The sequence below is a fragment of the Cucurbita maxima genome, unplaced genomic scaffold (assembly GCF_002738345.1).
Source record: "Cucurbita maxima cultivar Rimu unplaced genomic scaffold, Cmax_1.0 Cma_Scf00019, whole genome shotgun sequence".
NCBI lineage: Eukaryota > Viridiplantae > Streptophyta > Magnoliopsida > Cucurbitales > Cucurbitaceae > Cucurbita > Cucurbita maxima.
In genome coordinates this window covers 2,030,716-2,050,955 of record NW_019272035.1, presented here as the reverse complement: position 1 = coordinate 2,050,955, position 20,240 = coordinate 2,030,716, and the positions used below count along the sequence as shown (strand labels likewise).

Below are 20,240 nucleotides of genomic sequence, written 5' to 3'. Positions count from 1 at the left end.
AAGTCAAGCAATGAACTCGAGCGAACGGTTCAATCCTTCATAAAAAATTATTTCATTTGATTAGAAGTTTGAATTTCTACCTAACAAGTGCTACAGTTTAGACTATGTTCGGAATGACTTCTCTCAATGGCTTAAATAAATGGTTTTATGTGTTACGTAAGCTCTACACACTTAAAAGTCACTCACTACAATGGTGGGGAAATGGACTTTCGAGAGAGCAGCTTTCACCTAATCCTTAAGCTCATCATCCTAGTACTACTGTACTACTGCTACTTGTCCTTTAGAGTAGTTTGGAATGACTTTTCAATGGCTTAAAAATAGTTCTACATGTTATATAAGTTCTATACTAGCACTACATAGTTGAATCAATAGGATTGTGGAGAGGGAGCGACATTGACATTGACTTTGAGCTGGTTAATGATCTTCAACTTGAGAGAATCGATAGTACTATCATTCATCAGGACTCCAACATGTCATCTAGAGTTATAACTGAAGACGAGCTCATGAATCTTTCTCTTCAAAATTTCCTCGAAGAAACAAAATTTTCCCCACGAAAACAAAATTTTCGATTGAAACAAACACACAAGAGAATTGAAGATCAAATAAATAAAATAAACACTTGAAGAGTTAATCAAACCTACTATATAAGTATTTTCAAGAACCGGTTAGTGTCGGATTAAAAAAAAAAAAACTTAAAACAATGTTAGATTGTAGTAACAATGAGTAGGATCAAATTAAAAAAGTCCAAATAGATATTGGTTACTAACGTTCAATATTTAATCTCTTTAAGAGTATGATAGGGTTCGATTGGGTTGTAACCCTATTTTCGGGTTGTTTAGTTTGACCCGCAAAAAAACGTCAACCCCCAAACCAAACTGAATTTTAGATTTCCAAAAAATTCAAACATCATTCAAACCGAAAAAAAATATAGCCAACTCAACTTGATCGAGTTATCCAGTCATATGAGTAGTTCTAGTAAAATTTAGAAATCAAACAAAAATAATTTAAAATTCAAGGGTAAAAATGTAATTGTGTGAAATTTATGAATCAAATAAAAACTAAATCCAAAAAATTATTGGTAAAAATATAAATTTTAAATCTAAAAATTAAAATTTAAAATTTTTGAGACTAAAAATTATATATTTTTCTAAACAAAAATATTATTTATTTATATGAAAATTTAATAATATTTAACTAAACAACCTCTCTTAAAATTAATTAAACAGCCAATTCATACCATAAATTATTCAAACGGTAATTCATTTTGTTATCTGGATGATTCCATCCTAAGAAAACTACAAATTTCAAATGCTAAAAATCTCGAGCAGGAATCCACTACAGCAGCACTACACACTTTCTTTTACTATACCCAATTAAATATCTCCACGTGTCATTCCTGTAACTATTTACCAGGTCATTTTGGTTAGTCCAATGAAATCAATTTCAACTCTACACACGTGTGACATGCAATAGAAACCCCAACAATTCGTGTAGTTACCAATCAGAAAAAGCCACGTATCACATACGTCTATTTGGAAGCTTTTTATTGGCTATTATTTCCACGTCATAATATATTTTCGTTTTATTTTATTTTCACGATCCATTAAGATTTATGGCGTCGACTCACTATATAGTCCCCAGTGGTTTCCATTTCGTTCCCCATCTTCGCAATTTCATTTCTCCTTGCCTCTCTCCCTCTCGCAGAGAAGCTTAAGCTTTGTAAGCTTGAAGCCATGGCGTTTAGGGTTTGTAACCCTAATTTAGTCTCCTTGATCCTTCTATCTCTCGTTGCTATCGTTTCGGCTAAGGTGTTTTTCGAGGAGCGTTTTGATGGTATGATGTTGTTCTCTTTCTCCGCTTTGTTTTGTATGATTTACAGATCCGTTGTTTTTGGCTCTGTAATTTACGTGCATTTTTAGATGTTGATGAATTTAGAACGTTTGTTTATATTGTTCGAGTTGAATTTGTTTGATTGTGGTGGATCAGTTGTTTTGTCCGATCCGTTACTGATCTAAATGTGTGTGTGAAATATGGTGTTCAGGCCACATTGTAGACTGTTTAGCGTAGATCCGTTTCGTTTTTTGTGTTTCGTCGTTTTAGAATCATGAAATGTTTTGATTGTTTTTTTTTTCTTCTGATGTACGTTGAAATTATTGGTTCTCTTTCACGAAGGCTTTTGATATATTGAAATGTGTTGCATTGTGATGAACTACCTTGCGCAATGATCTTAAACGAGAATTCGGTGCTGGATGTTGTTAGGATAATGTTATTTCCTTAGGTCGACTGGACGCTAACCTTTTGTATAGAATCGATGTAAATTGTTTTGATCGTCATTCTCTAATAGATTTCAAAGGTTTTAGAATATGAATCTTGTGTAAAACTTGATACATCGATGGTATCTTGCGTTATATCCTTATCGTTTTATCACCTGTTGCTATTTTATTTTTTTATTTTTCAAATTCTAACTGTGTTGGTAATACTGAAGACGGGTGGGAGAATAGGTGGGTTAAATCCGACTGGAAGAAAGACGAAAGTTTAGCGGGAGAATGGAACTACACCTCTGGAAAATGGCACGGAGATGCTAATGACAAAGGTGAAGCTCTTGTTGAGTCAATTGCATAACATTTTACCTGGCTATTGACACTTCCCGTATGTACTGGCGGGTGGTGCATACCTATGTGATGGTTTCAAGTATTTAATTTTTATTCTATTCCTTGGATGTCATAGGTATCCAAACTAGTGAGGATTACAGATTCTACGCTATTTCAGCCGAGTTTCCTGAATTCAACAACAAAGATAACATTCTTGTTTTCCAATTTTCCGTTAAGCACGAACAGAAGCTTGATTGTGGTGGTGGATACATGAAGTTAATGAGTGGTGAGGTTGATCAGAAGAAATTCGGTGGTGAAACACCTTACAGGTTAATAGTGAACTCTGAAAGTGCCGGTTTTCATTTTTTTTTTTTTATATTGTTTACGATAATTATTTTATTGACTTGATTTATAATTATGTGTTCCTTGTTTCCTGCAGCATCATGTTTGGCCCTGATATCTGTGGCTACAGCACCAAGAAAGTGCATGCTATTCTCAACTATAATGACACTAATCACTTGATCAAGAAGGAAGTTCCCTGTGAGACTGACCAACTTACTCATGTTTACACCTTCATCATTCGTCCTGATGTAACTTACAGCATCCTTATCGATAATGTTGAGAAGCAAAAAGGTAGTTTGTACAATGATTGGAGCCTCCTCCCTCCAAAGAAGATCAAGGATCCCGAAGCCAAGAAAGTAAGTACTCTATTATAGCACATTAATGAGGCCATTTTAGAGTGTTTTACGATTCTTATTGATGCTTCACAGCCAGAGGATTGGGATGACAAAGAGTACATTCCTGATCCAGAAGATAAGAAGCCAGAGGTAATGATGCCTTAGTTATCTAGATCCTGCTTGGTATTTTGTAACATCAATCTAGAGTATATGTATTCTTAAATTCACTTGTTTTGTGTATTAGGGCTATGATGACATTGCTAAAGAGATAACTGATCCTGATGCCTCTAAGGTAGCTATTGAAAATTTCCCTTTTAGTCTTCTCTTCTTTGAGAAGGAACTCTGTTATTAATAAGCAAAGCCACTTGTTTCAGCCCCAAGACTGGGATGATGAGGAAGATGGTGAATGGGTGGCCCCAACCATTCCCAATCCTGATTACAAAGGCCCATGGGAGCCCAAGGTAGGTTTATGCTGTTTTTGCTTGACGCTTGTGATATTAATATTATCTCCTTTCTATTTTCGAATCGTAAATATTACTTTTGGTCTTTTCAGAAAATTAAGAACCCTAACTACAAAGGCAAGTGGAAGGCACCATTGATTGACAACCCAGGTTGGATGTTTTCTATTGATGTTATCATATCTGAAATTGTGTTTCAACGATCATTACTTCTGTTTACTAACTTTGGTGCTGAGCTCTTGAACCCTTTGCTGCAGACTTTAAGGATGACCCCGAGCTCTATGTTTACCCCAAATTGAAATATGTTGGTATTGAGCTGTGGCAGGTACAATTCCCTCTATATTCCTTTGCAAACCATTTCTGCTTATAATATATCTCACTATGATGAATTCATACATTGATGACCCAATTTATATATTGGATATCAGGTGAAATCTGGCACCCTGTTTGACAATGTCTTGATTACTGACGATCCGGAATATGCAAAGAATGTGGCCGAAGAAACATGGGGCAAGCACAAGGAGGTACATTTTTTAAACCTTCTAATCGTTGTCATTTTCTTTATGGAATTGGTTTTGATTTTGAGTTTGATAAATTCTTTTAGGTGGAGAAAGCTGCATTCGAGGAGGCAGAGAAGAAGAGGGAGGAGGAGGTAAACATTGTGCCCCGAAGTCGCATTTTTTTAAATGTTTAATTAACCAATACCTGAAATATGTCAATTTTAAGTGTTGATTTTGTGCCTTCACCTTCACCAGGAAGCCAAGAGTGATCCGGTTGAATCAGATGTAAGTAATTATCATTGAGAAAAACTACAGCTTTTGAGATGATTTGTTGTATGATATATAATTTTGATGTCTGCTTTCATTGTACTAGGTTGAGGACGAAGATGAAGACAAATCAGACGAGGCAGATGACTCCGATTTGGATGCTGACTTGGACAAGAAGGATGACGGAGCCGAGGACAAGGAGGACGATAAACATGTAGGTTTTTCTTTTGGTTCCGGAATTGAGTTGTGTACTATTTTATGTCCTTCTGACCTTCATATGATTAAACCGTTTGCAGGATGAACTATAAGGAGGGAGGGGAGACCACAGGAGGTAGAGAGTTGGGTTGGCAGGAAATTTTCGCGTTCCACCTTTGCTTTTTGTTTCTTCGTTTTGTAGATGTAGAAAAGAAACAGTCTTCTTCATGAATGACTGATTTGCTTGAATTTCAGTATGAGTTTTGAGCCGTTAGGGATAGAGAGAAGAAAGAATAGGACAATTTGATTGATGAAATCTCAATGGATGGGTTCCTTCTTTTTTGCAATTCTCTTTGCTTTCATCCCCCACTTTTTGGCCATCTAATGAGTATTGAATACTGATATATTAGACTCAAAATATGTTGATTGATCAATTTTATGTAATGGGTAATGATTTATATTATATAGTCCAATTAATCCTCAATCATCTATTTTTCTTTTTTAGGTAAGAAATCCGTCAGCAATAAGAAAACAAAAAAACCATTGTTATGTACATTTATATATGTATTGGTCCATACTAATTATTATAGGAACTTGTTGGGGACCCATGGTTGCAGATATCCATTCTTATCTCGTGATGAAATTTCAAAGGAGGGTCCAAATAAAGTGGAATGAAATAAAATTTGTAAAAAAAAAAAAAAAACGGTGCAACCAAAATCTGAAAATTAAGGCATATTCATAATATTAATTTTAATTATCTCTATAGCAACTAATTTTGATATTTAACTTTATATTAGGATCACAACTAGGGGTGTACGTGGTCTGGATTGTATTAATAGGAAAAAGTTTAAAAGGATGAGTTAGTTGAGATCAAAAATATCATCCGACCAGGTTAACTTATTCGTCTCGACCTTGCCTCTACTCGGGCCAAGGTCTCTCAATACAACGTCGCATTTCATCTTGCCATCTCGATCCCCATCGATAGGGTCCATATATCTTGACACCATCTCGAGTCTCGGGATGTCGTCGGCCATCATAACTCATTCGGTCATGCCATCGAGAATGGGCCCGCGTGTCGTTCATCTCATCGGGACTTCTCAAACATCCATCCATCCAGGTTCTATCGAGGCATAGGCCCTCCCGTGCTCATGCCGAGTTATTTACGGATACCGTTTCTAATAGTGGGTGTTTGTAGCAACCTCCAACACTCGGGCTAGGGCGCAATATCGGCACACCCGTGCCGCCTGGTAGTGTCCTTCAAAACTCATTTCAAAGGAAGTCAATGGTAGTTTCAATGCATTATAATTACTAGAGCTACTTGCACATACCATTGCACTATTGTTTTCCATCTATATCAATTTATATATGAAACCAAGATAGTTATCTTTTTAAACTTACCGAATCGAAAGTGCTTAAACCTCTCCTCTTTCTGCCAATCTACTTTACTGATTGAAAAACGGGAAGTCACTCATTCAAACCTCCCGCCCTCTCCAGTCAGGCAGGCGAAGCACATTAATAGGAGCGAAGCGTATCTTTCTCTTAATAATTCTATAGCAAAGTCATTATACGGGTTTTCAAATAATTTGTTTGTTTAATATGACTATATTAATTAATTTTTTATTTTTAAAGTGTGAAAAATATATTTATATCGAGACCTCATATCGGGCATATTTTGTTGGATGATGAAAGTCTCACATCGGTTAATTTAGGGAATGATCATGGGTTTATAATCTAAAAATACACTCTCCATTGTTATGAGGCCTTTTGGGAAGCCCAAAGCAAAACCTTAAACTTAGCCGTGTCAATAGATTGACAAATCCTTAAATGTCGAACAAAGGACTCCAAAAGGAGTCAAGCCTCCTCGAAGGTACGAAGGCAGTCAAAAATGACTAAGACTCCAAAGGAGTCGAGCCTCGATTAAGGGGAGGCATACTTTGTTCGAGGAGAGGTGTTGGATGATGAAAGTCTCACATCGGTTTGAATACACTATCATACCATTGTGGAGAGTCGTTCGTCTAACATATTTATCTACTCATTTCCTTTAAAAAAAAAAAAAAAACAAAACTTGATTGCTTAAATCAGTTATAACAACACAAAATTCACATACATAATTGTGTGTTTTTTTTTTCAATGGTAAAAAAAAATGGAAACATTTTTATTTACTGAGCTGAGCAGCTGAGTCTTTGGGCTTCTTTACAATTAAAATGGGGCACTTCACAATCTTTGCACAATGGTTGCTCACACTACCAATCAATGCCCTGCATTAAATTTTAATTAATATCAATTACTTTATTCACTCATTTTTTTAAATTAAATATCTAATACTTAAAAATTGAAAAACTATAGATGCAATTTAATTAATTTTTTAAATCACCCAAAAATTCTTCATCCTCAAAATTTGATAATACTAATTTCATTTTTAAATTTTAAAAAATTTTAAAAAATCAAATATTTATCGAACCAAACCGAACCGAACCGAACCAAGATAGTCACCTTTTGATTGGACCATAGCCATGGCAACCCATGACCAACACGTCAGCACCCAATTTCTCCACCATCTCACATATTACGTCCCTTGCATCTCCACTTTCCACTCTTGTCTCCACCTTCACCTGTTCCCACAGCCCCATTTTCGTCATTTCACATTTTCTAATCAATTCAAAATAAATAAATAATATCTTTAAACTGAATGCTCAAGGGTACAATAGACATTTCACACCACAATATCTAGAACACTCCTATAATATATCTTCCCACTATAAATTTTATTTTTAATTTAAACTCTTTTGTTTGGTTATTTCATTTTTACTTTTGTTTCCTTTTAACACTAAATTTCTTAATGTGATTATATTCCACGTAATTTTAGAGAAATAATGACGTGGAAATTAATTAATAAAAATAGCCCTAATATAGAACAAATAACTCACATTATTTAGATCCTTGCATAGCTTCTTGGCCTTCGCCACAATGGCCGCCGCCACGTCACGACTATGCCTCTCCATCGTGGCCATAATATCCGCTGAAAACAAATACCCTACAAAAGAAAAAAAATAAAAAAAAATAAGAAACTCCAAAATTACCAAAATAACCGTTGGATAGTTTGAATTTACTTACCAGTGCCATCCATGGCGGTGTAAATCGGGCGGGGTGGCCGAGCGTAGAGGAGGATAAGGGTATCTTTGGAATTTTGAGAAATTACATTCCTCAAACACCAAGAGAGCGCGTACAAGCTCTCCTCGCCCTCGTCGACGGCCACAAGGATCTTTCTCTCACGTTCTGACACGTCACCCATCTGAGATCCGATGATAATCCGACGGCCGATAACAAATCTCGAAAAAACGGTTGCAAATTCCCAGTTCTGGAAGCGTCGCAGACAGTTTGGTGACCGGGAAGTCCGAGCCACTGGCGATATTTATAGAGAGAGAGAAAAAAAAACATTTTAATTTAAAAAAAATATATCTAGAAAATTAAAAAAACGAAAACCATTGGCGGTATTGGGTTTGGGCTTCCGGTTTTATTCTTCTATATAAATCTGTGGGCCAATTATTTATTTATTTACATTTATCGAAAAATGAGAACTGGGCCCCACTTGTTTTTATTCTTTTGGATAAACTCAATTTTCAAACTTATCTTCTTTTTTTTTTTCTTTATTTAAATTAAATTAAATTATTTTTGCCACGTGGCTACTACCATCTCGCAAAAACATGTAAATATAAAATGATTTGTTAATTATATAATTTTACAATTATTTATTTTCAAATAAATCTTAAAATTAAATTTTTATTTTTAAAAAAATACATATTAAAATTTATTGATAAATATTAGTTCATAATATGTTGATGTTGGATAATAGAAATTTATTTTTATAAAAAAATTTAAATTTATACTGAAAACATCAAAGTGGGTTCAATTTAATATTTAATTTAATTACGGTGGAAATAATTTGGAATAAAAAAAAATTAATTTTTGTTTCTTTTAAGGTTTTAAATTAAGTTTTGGGCCGGACTCCATAATTGGGGGATGGAGGTAGGCCCAATAAACATCCATGTGGGCCTGTTTAGGGCTTCATTTACCTCAGCTTCAAACAGAAATGGCGGCCACAGTTCTCACCTCCCTCTCCTCTCCTACTTATTATGTTAATATCTACGATTTCCAGATGCGTTTTTTTTATTAGTATGATCCTAAATCCCTAGAAGTGCTCATTTGCTCTTGCTTTGGGGGATTTTAGGGGCTCGATCTCGTGGGTTTACGGTACAAGTTTGCAGCTTTTCGAGGTCGTTTTTGGCCTGCATTTTGCCGGAAATTAGAAGATGTTTTTGGTTGATTGGTTCTATGGAGTTCTTGCATCTCTTGGGTTGTGGCAAAAGGAGGCCAAGATCCTTTTCTTAGGGCTCGATAATGCTGGAAAAACGACCTTGCTTCATATGTTGAAAGATGAGGTATATTTCTTTATGATTCTTAAGTTTATTGTCTTTGTTCATTTTGTTAATATTTGTACACTATTGAAAATTGATGAAATGCTTTCGATGGAGAGATTGCAATGTCACAAGTCTTGAATCTCGATTGTTGTTTGTAGATTATGTTTTAGTTCCAGATTATTTCCCAAATAAGGTGGTATATGAAAATATTATCCCCGAGGAAAACAGATGCTTGGATTCAGAATTCAGAGAGCGTAAAATGGTTGCATTTCCATAATTTTTCGATGTTTTTGAAATCTTATTTGTTGCTTAGATTTGCCTGAATGTTGGACTTTTAGTTAGCTCTAATTCAAGAGTTCATTTCGTTAACTTGTCATGTTGCAGAGATTAGTTCAACACCAGCCGACCCAGCATCCAACTTCGGAGGAATTGAGTATTGGTAAAATCAAGTTCAAGGCCTTTGATCTAGGAGGACATCAGATTGCTCGCCGAGTTTGGAAAGATTACTATGCTAAGGTGTATATTTTTTCACCTCCTTTACTTTATATTCCCAATTCTGGATGTGTTACGCCTGTACAGAGAACCACATGGGTCGAATGATACCATATGGTGGTTGTATTTTATCTATGAGTTGAATGTTTCAGTTGACCGAATGTCTTTTTCTGCTAAATATGGGGTTGAATTTCTTGATAAATGCAATTCTTGAACTCCTGTTATTTTTAACTTGAGAGGCTGTTAAATCTATTTGAGCACTGATCAGTCTCATCAGTTTCGAATGTTTCTAAGCCCTTGTAATCCTTGAGAAAGTTATTCGTGTTTTTCCGATTCATTGGAGCAGAAATTCTATAGTTACTTGTCGATTGCTTATCTTCGTCCTGAAATGTTCTGCTTGGAGTACATAATTGTCATTCAAACTATTTTTCAACTGTAAATTATACTTGCTGAATATTTATTCATCATGTCTCATATTTTTTGTCCCAAGTAATGAGTTAACATATTGCCTTCTTTGAGGAAAGATGAACGTCTTTGCTTCTAAATGCTAACTATGGTTTCAACATACATTATTTCCTCGACCTTTGTGGTTGTTTGAGCTCTGTACTTTATTACCATTTTCAAAATGTTTCCTTGCCTTCATAATCCCAAACAAACTTTTTGTAGTTTTCTGATTCACGGGAGGCAGAAATTACATGGTTATTCACTGATAGCATGTCTTCTTGAAAAGGTCTGCTTATATTTCATGACCATACATTGTTTCATCATTCAACCCATCCAATTGCAAGTCATATTGACTGAATATGTTATACCTCATTTACCATATCAGAAATCCCATTTACTTCATTGCTGTTTTGTGTTCTTTGTCATGGAATTGGAACTTTTGCTTCAAAATGTATGATTTTATCTTCCTCCTTTGTAGTTATCTGAACTCTTAACACCATCTCATTGTGTTCAACATGTTTCCCTGCCTTCATAATCCCGGATTAAACTTCTTGTGTTCTTCTGATTCATGGGAGGCAGAAATTATATGGCTATTCGCTGATAGCATATCTTCTACATGAAAGATTCTGCTTTTAGTACTAACCGTACATTTTTGTGTTACTGCCCTTACCATTTTGTCTACCTTAGCGGTTATTTGAACTTTGAACCATCTAGTTTTTTTTTTTCTCCCCCGCTCAAAATGTTCTCCTGCCTTCATAATCCCAGACATACCTCTTTGTGTTTTTCTGATTCATGGGAGGCAGAAATCATATGGTTATTCGCTGATAGCATATCTTCTGCTCGAAAAGGGTCTGCTTTTAGTACATAACCATACATTTTTCTTGTCATTGTAACTATTTGTGAACTATAAATTGTACCCACTGATATTTTTTAATGGCGTTTGCCATATTTGAGGTCCAATGTACTGAATTACCGTATTGCCTTCTCTATGGAAAGGTCCGAAAGCTTTACTTTGAAATATTATCTACAGTTATCATACATCATTTTGTCTACCTTTGCAGTTTGTTCAACTTTGAAGTGCCTCAGTGCTTTCATAATATTTTCCTGCCTTCATAATCCCAGGCAAACCATTTTTGTGTTTTTCTGATTCATGGGAGGCAGAAATCACATGGTTATTCGCTGATAGTATATCTTCTCCTTGAAAGGATTTGCTTTTAGTACATAACCATACATTTTCTTCATCAACGTAATCGTAATCAATCTTCTACGGTTCTACAAATTATATGCTGATGTTTTGTATGACATTTTCTATCTTTAGGATCCTAAGTTCTGAGGTGGAAGGATTGAAATTTTGGTTTTAACAGACATTGATTTTGCCTAACTTTGCTAGTATTTTAACTCTGAATGATTTCATTTTTCAAAAATGTATCCCTGCCTTCATAATCCCAGATGATCCTTTCTTCGCGTTTTACTGATTAATGGGAGGCAGAAATTATGTAGCTGTTTGCTAATAGCATCTTCTCGTTGAAAGAGGGGTCAAAATTGTGTCCTTTACTGAACTATGGTTTTAACACATACATTGAATTCACCCACCTTTGTGAAACTGTGGCCTTATACAAGTTTTAAAATCATTTGTATTCTGACATTGGCCTGTGAAGGACAAACAATGTGTTTTGAGCTGTTTATTTGATATTATATGATCTTATATGCCACTAACTGGGTCATCTAGTCTTGTGTTGTGCTCGCATTGTATAGCTCCTTATCATGTCAAAACCTTTATTGAATATGTTGTCATTGTTATGTGAAGGTGGATGCCGTAGTTTATCTGGTTGACGCATATGACAAGGAGAGGTTTGCAGAGTCGAAGAAAGAGTTGGATGCTCTCCTCTCCGACGAAGCATTGGCCGACGTTCCATTTCTGATTCTGGGCAATAAGATCGACATTCCATATGCTGCATCAGAAGACGAGTTACGGTACAACTTAGGCCTAACAAACTTCACGACTGGCAAGGGCAAGGTAAGCATGGCTGACTCGAGTGTTCGTCCTCTGGAGGTTTTCATGTGTAGCATTGTTAGGAAAATGGGTTATGGGGATGGTTTCAAATGGCTTTCTCAGTACATTAAGTAGATTTTGTTTTCTTTGTTCTGAGAAACAAATTATTTTGTTCAACCTTTACTGTCAATTCTGTTGGTATGAATCTGAGGGGTAAGAATTGTTTTTACCTTTTTCATTTCCAATTGAAACTCCCACACCAAAATTTGATCATAAAGGCTGTAGTGAATTGGCTACTCTATTCTTCATTTCTCTTTCATGTTTTTTTTAATTGAACATATAGATCAAACCATTGACTTGATTCAGTTGAACATATCTTGATTTGGGTCTCAAGATTTTTTCTTTCATGTGTGAATGTTCGATTAGTTTTTGACTCCAGAACATGACAATCGTCTCAACCTATTGCATTTGATCATCAAAGAAACTGATGATCACTATGACTTGAACTCGTTACTTCTAAGCCCTTAAATACATTGAATGTTTTTTGAATCTGTTAAATTTGAATGATTATCGAACACTGACCCAATTAGTTCAAATCTCCCGAACTCATATTCGAGTTCATGCAATATTTACACGTGCATATTTTCCACCACTCGTATCCCACAAAGGTTGTGCACAGCCAATCTTTGAAAAAAAAACTAAAAAATAAGAACAGGTGGATATTTTCTTTCATTTCTTGGACCAAGTTCTTCACAGATGAAATCAGCAACTAATTTCATACTGAGACATGATGAAACTTGTATATAACATATGAAAGGCCATGTTATGCTCTTCCAGTTCTTAATTGTTCATATTGAAAACTTTCAAAACACAACTTGCAGTCCAGAAGGCTGGGAAGCCCAAGTTTCGATCTTCCCTTGCGCATCAATCCGTAAGGCATGGCATGGCTAGCTCTGAACTCTTAAGCTTTACCTTGTTCTGTGAAGCTTCCTGGCGTTTTTCTCTTTTAGAGAACTTCAAACCGCTCCTGCACCTATTTCACATAAAGCGACTTAGCCCTTTCGACACTGCTTCCACAAATATCTAAAATAATGGAGACGATTAGGGTGGTACCTGTTGAAGAGATGCCCGTTCTAAAACATGTCAACTAGGGACTTCATTCCTCTCTCCAACCGATGTAGGACTTTATAATCCACCCCTTTGGGAGTCCAACGTCTTCACTGGCATACCGCCGGATGTCTGGATATGATACCATTTGTACCAACTCAAGCACTCAAGCCCATTGCTAACAAATATTATCCTTTTTGGGTTTTCCCTTTCGTGCATCCCCTCAGGTTTTAAAATGCGTTTACTGGGGAGTCACATGCTTATAAGGAATGCTTCTTTCCCTCTCTAACTGATGTGAACCTCAAAATTCACCCCTTGAGAGCTCAACATTCTCATGAGTGCATCGCCTGGTGTCTTGCTCTGATACCATTTACATCCCACCGCTAAATATTGTTCTCTTTGGGCTTTCCCTTTCGTGCTTCCCCTCTCAAGGTTTTAAACGCGTCGGAGAGGTTTCCACACCCTTACAAAAAATGTTTCATTCCCTCTCAGACCGATGCGACTCGCATCAGTTAACAAAGTGCAGTACAGGCAATACACAAGTCTTACCTTTCAAATAAAGTCGCCACATAGAACTTGAATCTACAGCAGCATCCACCGAGAGGCCACAGGCCAAAATTTGATAGCCTAAAAGTTAATATACTAAAAATTTTAAAGGTCAATGTACTACGGACACAAATGGATGAAAAAACGAACGATTATTAACTCAAGACAGCCTTAACTTCTACCACATAAACACAAAAGAACGGTGCAAATACAGATTCTCCAACAAAGTGGCCAAAATACACACTGATTCAAGAAAATGTTTGAAGGAACAGTGAGAGAATGGTATAACTAACCTGGGTTTTTCCCAATCGTAATCTCTATGCTTCAATGGTTTTCTCTGCGCTGAAGAAAAGATGAAAAATGAAATCATACCAAGTTTACATATTCTAGCTTCTATAATTACAAGTGAATGACAGCAAAAAAACTCAACAGAAATGGCAGGAAAGGGAACACTTACATTTCGACTTAACCTCGTGAAATACAGATTAAAGACATCAGAATCAGCGAAATGGGAACACATTTGAGGAACACACACAAAAATAAGCATTAAGATGACGATGAGAACAAGAAATAAATTCCATAAGTCCCAACCTGTTTTTCATGCTCACGAGGTCGTTCCAAACACTCCTCTGGATCAAATTTTCTTCTGATGGTGTTATCAACTCCAGCTACCTGCATTTAAGAAATCGACCGAAATTAGTTGCAAATAAACCCCATCGAAATCCCAAAAGGAAAGAGTTGAGGTTTTTTCATCATTCTTAACTATTTTTCTCGTTTCATCCACTAAATGGGCCAGAATCAGAACCAGAACCACTCAGAGGATTTGAGTTGGGATGGAATATCGGTAAGTTAGGGTTCAAAATGAAACAGAAGATTAGAACTTACAGGGTTGCTGGCATGAGCCATCGCCGCCGAAAAAAAAACTTGACCGCACCACCAAATATTAAATTTTCCAAGTTTAAAAAGATACACAGGGCGTTTGGTCTAGTGCTATGATTTTCGATTCGGGTGCAAGAGGTCGTGAGTTCGATTCTCGCAACGCCCCCCACTATTCCTATTGTTTATAAATATTATATAAATTACTAAAAATCTGAATTAAAATATTTAATTTTTCAGTCAAGTGTATATTTTAATAATTTTTACACACCATGAAGGTTGAAAGTGTGAATGGCGGCAACTTAGGCCCACAAAAGGGGTGGACAGAAGTGGCCCAACAGTATTATGGGCTAAACAAAGGCCCATAAAAGAGATGTTGGGTTGGGCTAGTTTTAAGTGGGCCAAAGAGAAACAAAGATAGCAAAAAGAGGTGAGCCCAACAGTATTATGGGCTAAACAAAGGCCCATAAAAGAGATGTTGGGCTGGGCTAGTTTTAAGTGGGCCGAAGAGAAACAAAGATAACAAAAAGAGGTGAGCTCTATGCCTATCTCATCCACATCTTAGGAGGTTGACATTGAGAGAGACTTTCTTTGTACTTGTTGCTTGATGGGTCTTGTTTGTCATGCAAGACAATGGTGGTTTTGGGACCATCGGAGATTTGTTTCTCATGCCTAAAATAATCTCTCCGTCACCGTCATTTTCTTTTAGGGATAGCGTTTTGTCTTTTTTTTTTGCTTTAGTTATCGAGATTATTTGTTTAGTCAAATTCGAGATATCTAAACCAATGTTATCGATTTCGATCTTTAGGAACGAATTGAGGTTGGAAGGAAAACGAAACATTAAAGGTGTGAAAACCTCTCCCTAGCAAAAGTTTTAAAAACCTTGAAGGGAAACCAAAAAAAAAAAAAAAAAACCTAAAAATGACAACATCTCACTATGGGCTCTTACAAATGGTATTAGAGTCAGGCTGTGTGCGGGCCCTAAAGGGACGGTGAATTGTGAGATTTCACATCGAAAAACCTTGAAGGGCGAAAGAGGATTGATTGTGAGACTTGAAGGAAAGCTCGAAAGGAAAAACCCAAAGAGAACAATATTGGATAGTGGCGGGTGTGGTTTGTTACCGTTGTGGGTCTTCTAAGCACCCTAAAACATCAAACTCCAAATATTATAGGGAATCAAGTTTTGATCGAATGATATCGCAGGTTCACCAGCAAAGATCAAAGTTAACAAGATTGGTTCAGATATTCCTCAACACAAGTTTTGACACCAAACATCATAAGGATCAAACCGAGGTCCTATGAGATCTATTAAGGTATATGCAAACTAATCCTAAAGCAAAACACGTAAAAACAATCAAAGCCAAATGTTTCCATCACTCACCCACCACCCATCTCTTTCTCCTTTATGCTAATATCAAGGAAACAGCATGGCCCCAGAGAGATTAGGAACAAAATCCACTTCCACCCTATTGCACATTATTTTAACAGAGCTTCCTAATTCAGGCAAAACAAATTCAAACTCCTAACTTTTGTCAAGAGTTAAAACTTTATTCCCACACCTTTTTGAAACAAAAGAAATTTACTTTTGTTTCAAAAAAGATAAAAAAGTTCCAGTGGCAACAACTTTTTAATGTTGGGATGTTTAGAAATACCCTCCAACAAAGATTCTCTTCAGACTAACATAAGAAAGATTCCCTTCAGACTAACATAAATTATGTTGACCCTACTTTATAAAATAATGCATCTTCATTGTTACGAGACTGAGTAATAATAAAGGGAGTATGTACTAGAGCTATCCTGAAAAATTTTCAGATATCATCTAAGAGTATAGTTCAAATCAAACCCCTAATCCTGTGAAACTGTTGTCTCTCGAAGTTGGCCTTTAAGATCCCACATCGGTTGGAGAGGAGAACGAAGTATTCTTTATAAGGGTGTGGAAACCTCTCCATAGCAGACACGTTTTAAAACCTTGAAGGGAAGCCTGGAAGGGAAAGCTTAAATAGGACAACATCATCTAGCGATGGGTTTGGGTTGTTACAAATGGTATCAAAGCCAAACACTGGGCGATATGCGAACGAGGAGGCTGAGCCCCAAATGGGGTGGACACGAGGTGGAGTGTGCCAACGAGGATGCCTGGGCCCCAAAAGGTGGTGAATTGTGAGATCTCACATCGATTGAAGAGGGAAACAAAGGATTCTTTATAAGAGTGTGAAAACCTCTGCATAGTTTTAAAACATTTAGGGGAAGCCCAAAATGAAAAACGTAGAGAGAATAATATCTTATAGTGGGCTTAGGCAGTTACATGGCCTTAGAATGGGTGAAACCTCCTTGAAGATGGATAATAAGGGGGTTTGAGGATAATAAGGAGATAGGGCCCTCGTTGCCCCCATAATGGAAATTAAAAAGAAAAAAGGAAAGGAATTTACCTCAAATCTCTTCCAAGCATCGAGGCAACAATGTGGGGTAGCTAGCAAAAGGTTCCTGCACCACAGAAGTTAAAGAATAGCACCAAGAGAACATATAGTTATCTCTTGCTATTTGTTTGTAAATATGTCATTCCTTGTGGATCCGTAGGTTAACATGGGGCCTTTCTGCTGCCTCACACAGCAATGTCCCATCAACATGTGAGCCATAGCCCTATTATTGATCTCATTTCTCGCTAACCAAATCAACATTCTCTTTCATCATCATCAACCCTCATCACTTTTTGGTTTAGGGTTTCAACACAACCCCCCATAAAAGTCACCAATAAATCATTTATCATTGCACAACCATAAAAATGGACAGATTGAAAGACATTATAATTTTTTTTTTTCATTTAAAGATATTATAACAACAGCCCAACCACTATTAACCACTCCTGGTATATATTATCCTCTTTGAACTTTTCGGTTTCTCCTTAAAGTTTTAAAACGGATCTATTAAGGAGAGGTTTCCACACACCCTTATAAGGTATATTTCGTTCTCCTCTCTAACGAGATCTCACCATCCATCCTCCTTAGAGGGTCAGCATCCTCACTGGCATACTACCCAGTGTCTAACTATAATACCATTTGTAACTGCTCAAGTACCGCTAGCAGATATTGCCCACTTTAGCCTGTTGTGTACCATCGTCCGCTAGACGATCTTTCTTTTCCTTGGATGCACTTAAAAGTGGAAAAGGTAGCATGCAAGTTGTTTTTAGAACTGGCTTCTTACCCAATGATGGCCATGGAGGTAAGGACTTAGATATTTGGAAATCTTCTCTAAAGTCCAAGACCTTGAATGAAATCTTTACGAATCAAAAATCCTTGTTGTCTCTCGGATCTGGCATTAGGGTGGGTGGAACCTCTATAAAGATCAGTAGGGGTGGGCAAGGAGTGTATTCGTCGCTACCCAAGTTATTAGAGGAAAAATAACAAGCATTCTAAATTATGAGAACACCGCACTTAACAGTTGATCTGAACTGTCTTAGAGATTAGAACAACTAAAAACGTTTCCAAAGTCATGGATTTCTTTACGAATTATTCCCTCATAGCTTAGAAAAAAGTGTTCAAACATCAGAGAAAAAGGCTACAAAGAAAAATTAGCTTAAAAGCTGTAATGTAAGCGCAGCTGATGTTGTTCTTACTTCCATAATCATAAACTTTCACAAGCTAAAGCTCATCTGAAGAGATAGATTATAAGCTAAGCTGACTGAAACAGTGTGACAGAAGAAAGGGTATATATTACTGTGCTGAGAGGAACAGTAACTTAGCACAACAGCCATACTGTGGGGTTCAAAAGGAAACACCCAATTAATTTCTAGATTCTACAAAGACCCCTTTGAGATTGGATCTCAGAAGCTTAGCTCTTCTGGATGAACAAAAAATGATGAAATGAATAACAAGAATGCATTAATATAATCATCATCTTAGCATAGAGCAAGTTTCATGAAAAGGAAAAGGAAAAATTGCTATACAATTTTCTTTGAAATGGAACAGGCTAGCTATATCTTATTGATCTTATTTTATTACCTGGAAGAGACAGAGTTCAAGGCCCTTGCAAAGCCATTCATAGCTCCATAGCCCTTTGAGCTGAACCCCAAGCAGCCAAGCAAGCCTTGTCTGTAAGGCAAGAATGTCTTCTTCCTCAGCTCCTCTGCTTGTGCTCTGTTTTTCGTGTAGTGCAGCTCGTGAGGCGACGGCGGAATCCTCCGTTTTCCGACGCCGTTCGTCGGTTTTCCGGCCGTAGGCTTCTTCGCCGGAACTTGCCCACTTCCCCCCTTCACCTTCTGAGCGGATGGTTTTGTAGCCTTTTGCTTTGTTGAAGATGAAGTGGAAGTGGAAGTGGATGTTGCTTGATTTGTTGTTGGTTTCTTCTCTTTTGCAGAAGAAAATGAAATGTTGGACCAGAATTTATGATTACTACTTCTTCCTTCACTTTTGCTTCTGTATAGAAAATCCTTCAAAAAAATCCATCGCTTCGAATTCCTTCCGGCTGATGAAGATCTTGACGACGAAGCCGAAACTGAAGGAGTGGTGGTTTCTGAACTCATAAACCCCTCTTCTTCGTTCTTCTCCATCGTTTTCCCTTCTCCTGAATCGTTCTCGAGAAACCCCTCTGCATTCAAATCTTCATCGTCATTTTCCGTCCATTCCGCCGGCGTATTTCTCAACGGCGACATAGATCTGGTTCTCCGCCGGAGAGATTTATCTCGAAGCCGCAGATCTCTCCCTCTTACATACCCTACGATTTCGCCCCCTTCATCGTCTTCATCTTCTCCTTCCAGATCCAGCAATGGCGCCAAAACCTGCGGCTGCTCCAAGTGAGTCGAGAGCTTCATCGGTCGGATCTTCCCGTTCAAAAACAACTCATCCGCCGAGCTCATGGAACCGACTGAACCCGAGCCATTAGACCCAAACCTCCCGGAGAACTCAAACTCGAACGAACACGAATGCCCATCCTTCAACGAAGACGACGACAACTGAGCAGAAGAGTTTGAGGACTTAGTTATGGCAAAATGCATTGGACTAGCGGGAGCGCTGTAATAAAATCCCCCGACGGGGCTACGGCCAGGGCTCGAAGGAGCACTAACATAAGGAGTAGAACATGCGCTATCAACGTCTTCAAAGACGGATAGAGGCTCATGAACACCGTGAGGCCCACCATTATTAGGTTCTTGAAGCTCAGTTTTGACATCTGAATCCAAAATCTCGCCGTCATTGTTGCTGGTTTGGAGCTCCATTGCTCTGTTCATCAGTTCTGCGCCAAAAGAAGAAGAAACTCTGAGAAACGAAAGAGCGTAGCTACAAATTAATAATTTCGGGGTGGATTTACAAAATAGTCCTCGAAGTTCTGATTTATTACACACACGACCACTACTTTTTGATGTTTTTTCCTAAAAAGCCACAGATCTCTGTCCTTTTTTATTTTTATATTTATTGATTTAAATGGAAATAAATAATTATTAACTTGATAAAAATATTTTTTTATTTTCTAATTAATGGTACGACTATCGGCATAAAAATAGAAAAATATTAATTTCTTACATGTATATAGATGGTCCTATTTATTATTTGATATGACATTTTTTATTGGCCTATTTATATCATATTTTATTAATATAATTATCATGCTTAAATTTATTTTAGATTTTAATGTCAAATTAATATTGTTTATTTATCAATCTCTTCAAAAAAAAAAAAAAAAAAAAAA

At 36.9% G+C, this 20,240-nt stretch overlaps 4 protein-coding genes and 3 non-coding genes across 7 annotated transcripts; 5 read left to right on the top strand and 2 right to left on the bottom strand.

Moving 5' to 3' along the window:
- Positions 1 to 1,651: 1,651 nt before the first annotated feature.
- LOC111493895 (calreticulin-like) lies at positions 1,652 to 5,031 on the top strand. The gene is made up of 14 exons (XM_023143799.1): positions 1,652 to 1,833; positions 2,486 to 2,593; positions 2,728 to 2,920; positions 3,031 to 3,289; positions 3,362 to 3,418; positions 3,513 to 3,560; positions 3,643 to 3,729; positions 3,822 to 3,879; positions 3,984 to 4,051; positions 4,155 to 4,250; positions 4,331 to 4,378; positions 4,482 to 4,511; positions 4,600 to 4,707; positions 4,790 to 5,031. Exons 1-14 carry the CDS (start codon positions 1,734 to 1,736, stop codon positions 4,799 to 4,801), a joined length of 1,272 nt encoding a protein of 423 aa, XP_022999567.1. The 5' UTR covers positions 1,652 to 1,733; the 3' UTR covers positions 4,802 to 5,031.
- Positions 5,032 to 6,822: 1,791 nt separating this feature from the next.
- Positions 6,823 to 8,102, bottom strand: LOC111493887 (universal stress protein PHOS32-like). The gene is made up of 4 exons (XM_023143791.1): positions 7,803 to 8,102; positions 7,616 to 7,722; positions 7,182 to 7,300; positions 6,823 to 6,946 (listed from the first exon to the last, which is right to left on the bottom strand). Exons 1-4 carry the CDS (start codon positions 7,978 to 7,980, stop codon positions 6,844 to 6,846), a joined length of 507 nt encoding a protein of 168 aa, XP_022999559.1. The 5' UTR covers positions 7,981 to 8,102; the 3' UTR covers positions 6,823 to 6,843.
- Positions 8,103 to 8,774: 672 nt separating this feature from the next.
- Positions 8,775 to 12,343, top strand: LOC111493648 (GTP-binding protein SAR1A-like). The gene is made up of 3 exons (XM_023143423.1): positions 8,775 to 9,127; positions 9,491 to 9,622; positions 11,850 to 12,343. The coding sequence occupies exons 1-3, from the start codon at positions 8,999 to 9,001 to the stop codon at positions 12,168 to 12,170; spliced, it is 582 nt and encodes a 193-aa protein (XP_022999191.1). The 5' UTR covers positions 8,775 to 8,998; the 3' UTR covers positions 12,171 to 12,343.
- LOC111494054 lies at positions 10,577 to 10,694 on the top strand. Its single transcript, XR_002720118.1, has one exon. It is a non-coding gene; the product is annotated as a small nucleolar RNA snoR83 (small nucleolar RNA).
- Positions 10,801 to 10,920, top strand: LOC111494053. The gene has a single exon (XR_002720117.1). It is a non-coding gene; the product is annotated as a small nucleolar RNA snoR83 (small nucleolar RNA).
- On the top strand, positions 11,158 to 11,277 carry LOC111494051. The gene has a single exon (XR_002720115.1). It is a non-coding gene; the product is annotated as a small nucleolar RNA snoR83 (small nucleolar RNA).
- A 5,357-nt stretch (positions 12,344 to 17,700) lies between the features above and the next one.
- On the bottom strand, positions 17,701 to 19,873 carry LOC111493647. The gene has a single exon (XM_023143422.1). The coding sequence runs from the start codon at positions 19,780 to 19,782 to the stop codon at positions 18,556 to 18,558; it is 1,227 nt and encodes a 408-aa protein (XP_022999190.1). The 5' UTR covers positions 19,783 to 19,873; the 3' UTR covers positions 17,701 to 18,555.
- Between the last annotated feature and the right edge of the window lie 367 nt (positions 19,874 to 20,240).

What these genes read in the sequence shown, in the direction of transcription:
- LOC111493648 (XM_023143423.1), top strand. Translation starts at nt 8,999, where the DNA reads ATGTTTTTGGTTGATTGGTTCTATGGAGTTCTTGCATCTCTTGGGTTG. An exon ending in TTCATATGTTGAAAGATGAG is followed by an intron (nt 9,128 to 9,490) that starts GTATATTTCTTT and finishes GTCATGTTGCAG; the next exon opens with AGATTAGTTCAACACCAGCC. An exon ending in GGAAAGATTACTATGCTAAG is followed by an intron (nt 9,623 to 11,849) that starts GTGTATATTTTT and finishes TGTTATGTGAAG; the next exon opens with GTGGATGCCGTAGTTTATCT.
- LOC111493647 (XM_023143422.1), bottom strand. Translation starts at nt 19,782, where the DNA reads ATGAACAGAGCAATGGAGCTCCAAACCAGCAACAATGACGGCGAGATT.
- LOC111493895 (XM_023143799.1), top strand. Translation starts at nt 1,734, where the DNA reads ATGGCGTTTAGGGTTTGTAACCCTAATTTAGTCTCCTTGATCCTTCTA. An exon ending in CTGATCCTGATGCCTCTAAG is followed by an intron (nt 3,561 to 3,642) that starts GTAGCTATTGAA and finishes CACTTGTTTCAG; the next exon opens with CCCCAAGACTGGGATGATGA. An exon ending in TTGGTATTGAGCTGTGGCAG is followed by an intron (nt 4,052 to 4,154) that starts GTACAATTCCCT and finishes ATTGGATATCAG; the next exon opens with GTGAAATCTGGCACCCTGTT.
- LOC111493887 (XM_023143791.1), bottom strand. Translation starts at nt 7,980, where the DNA reads ATGGGTGACGTGTCAGAACGTGAGAGAAAGATCCTTGTGGCCGTCGAC. An exon ending in CACCGCCATGGATGGCACTG is followed by an intron (nt 7,723 to 7,802) that starts GTAAGTAAATTC and finishes TTTCTTTTGTAG; the next exon opens with GGTATTTGTTTTCAGCGGAT. An exon ending in TATGCAAGGATCTAAATAAT is followed by an intron (nt 7,301 to 7,615) that starts GTGAGTTATTTG and finishes CTGTGGGAACAG; the next exon opens with GTGAAGGTGGAGACAAGAGT.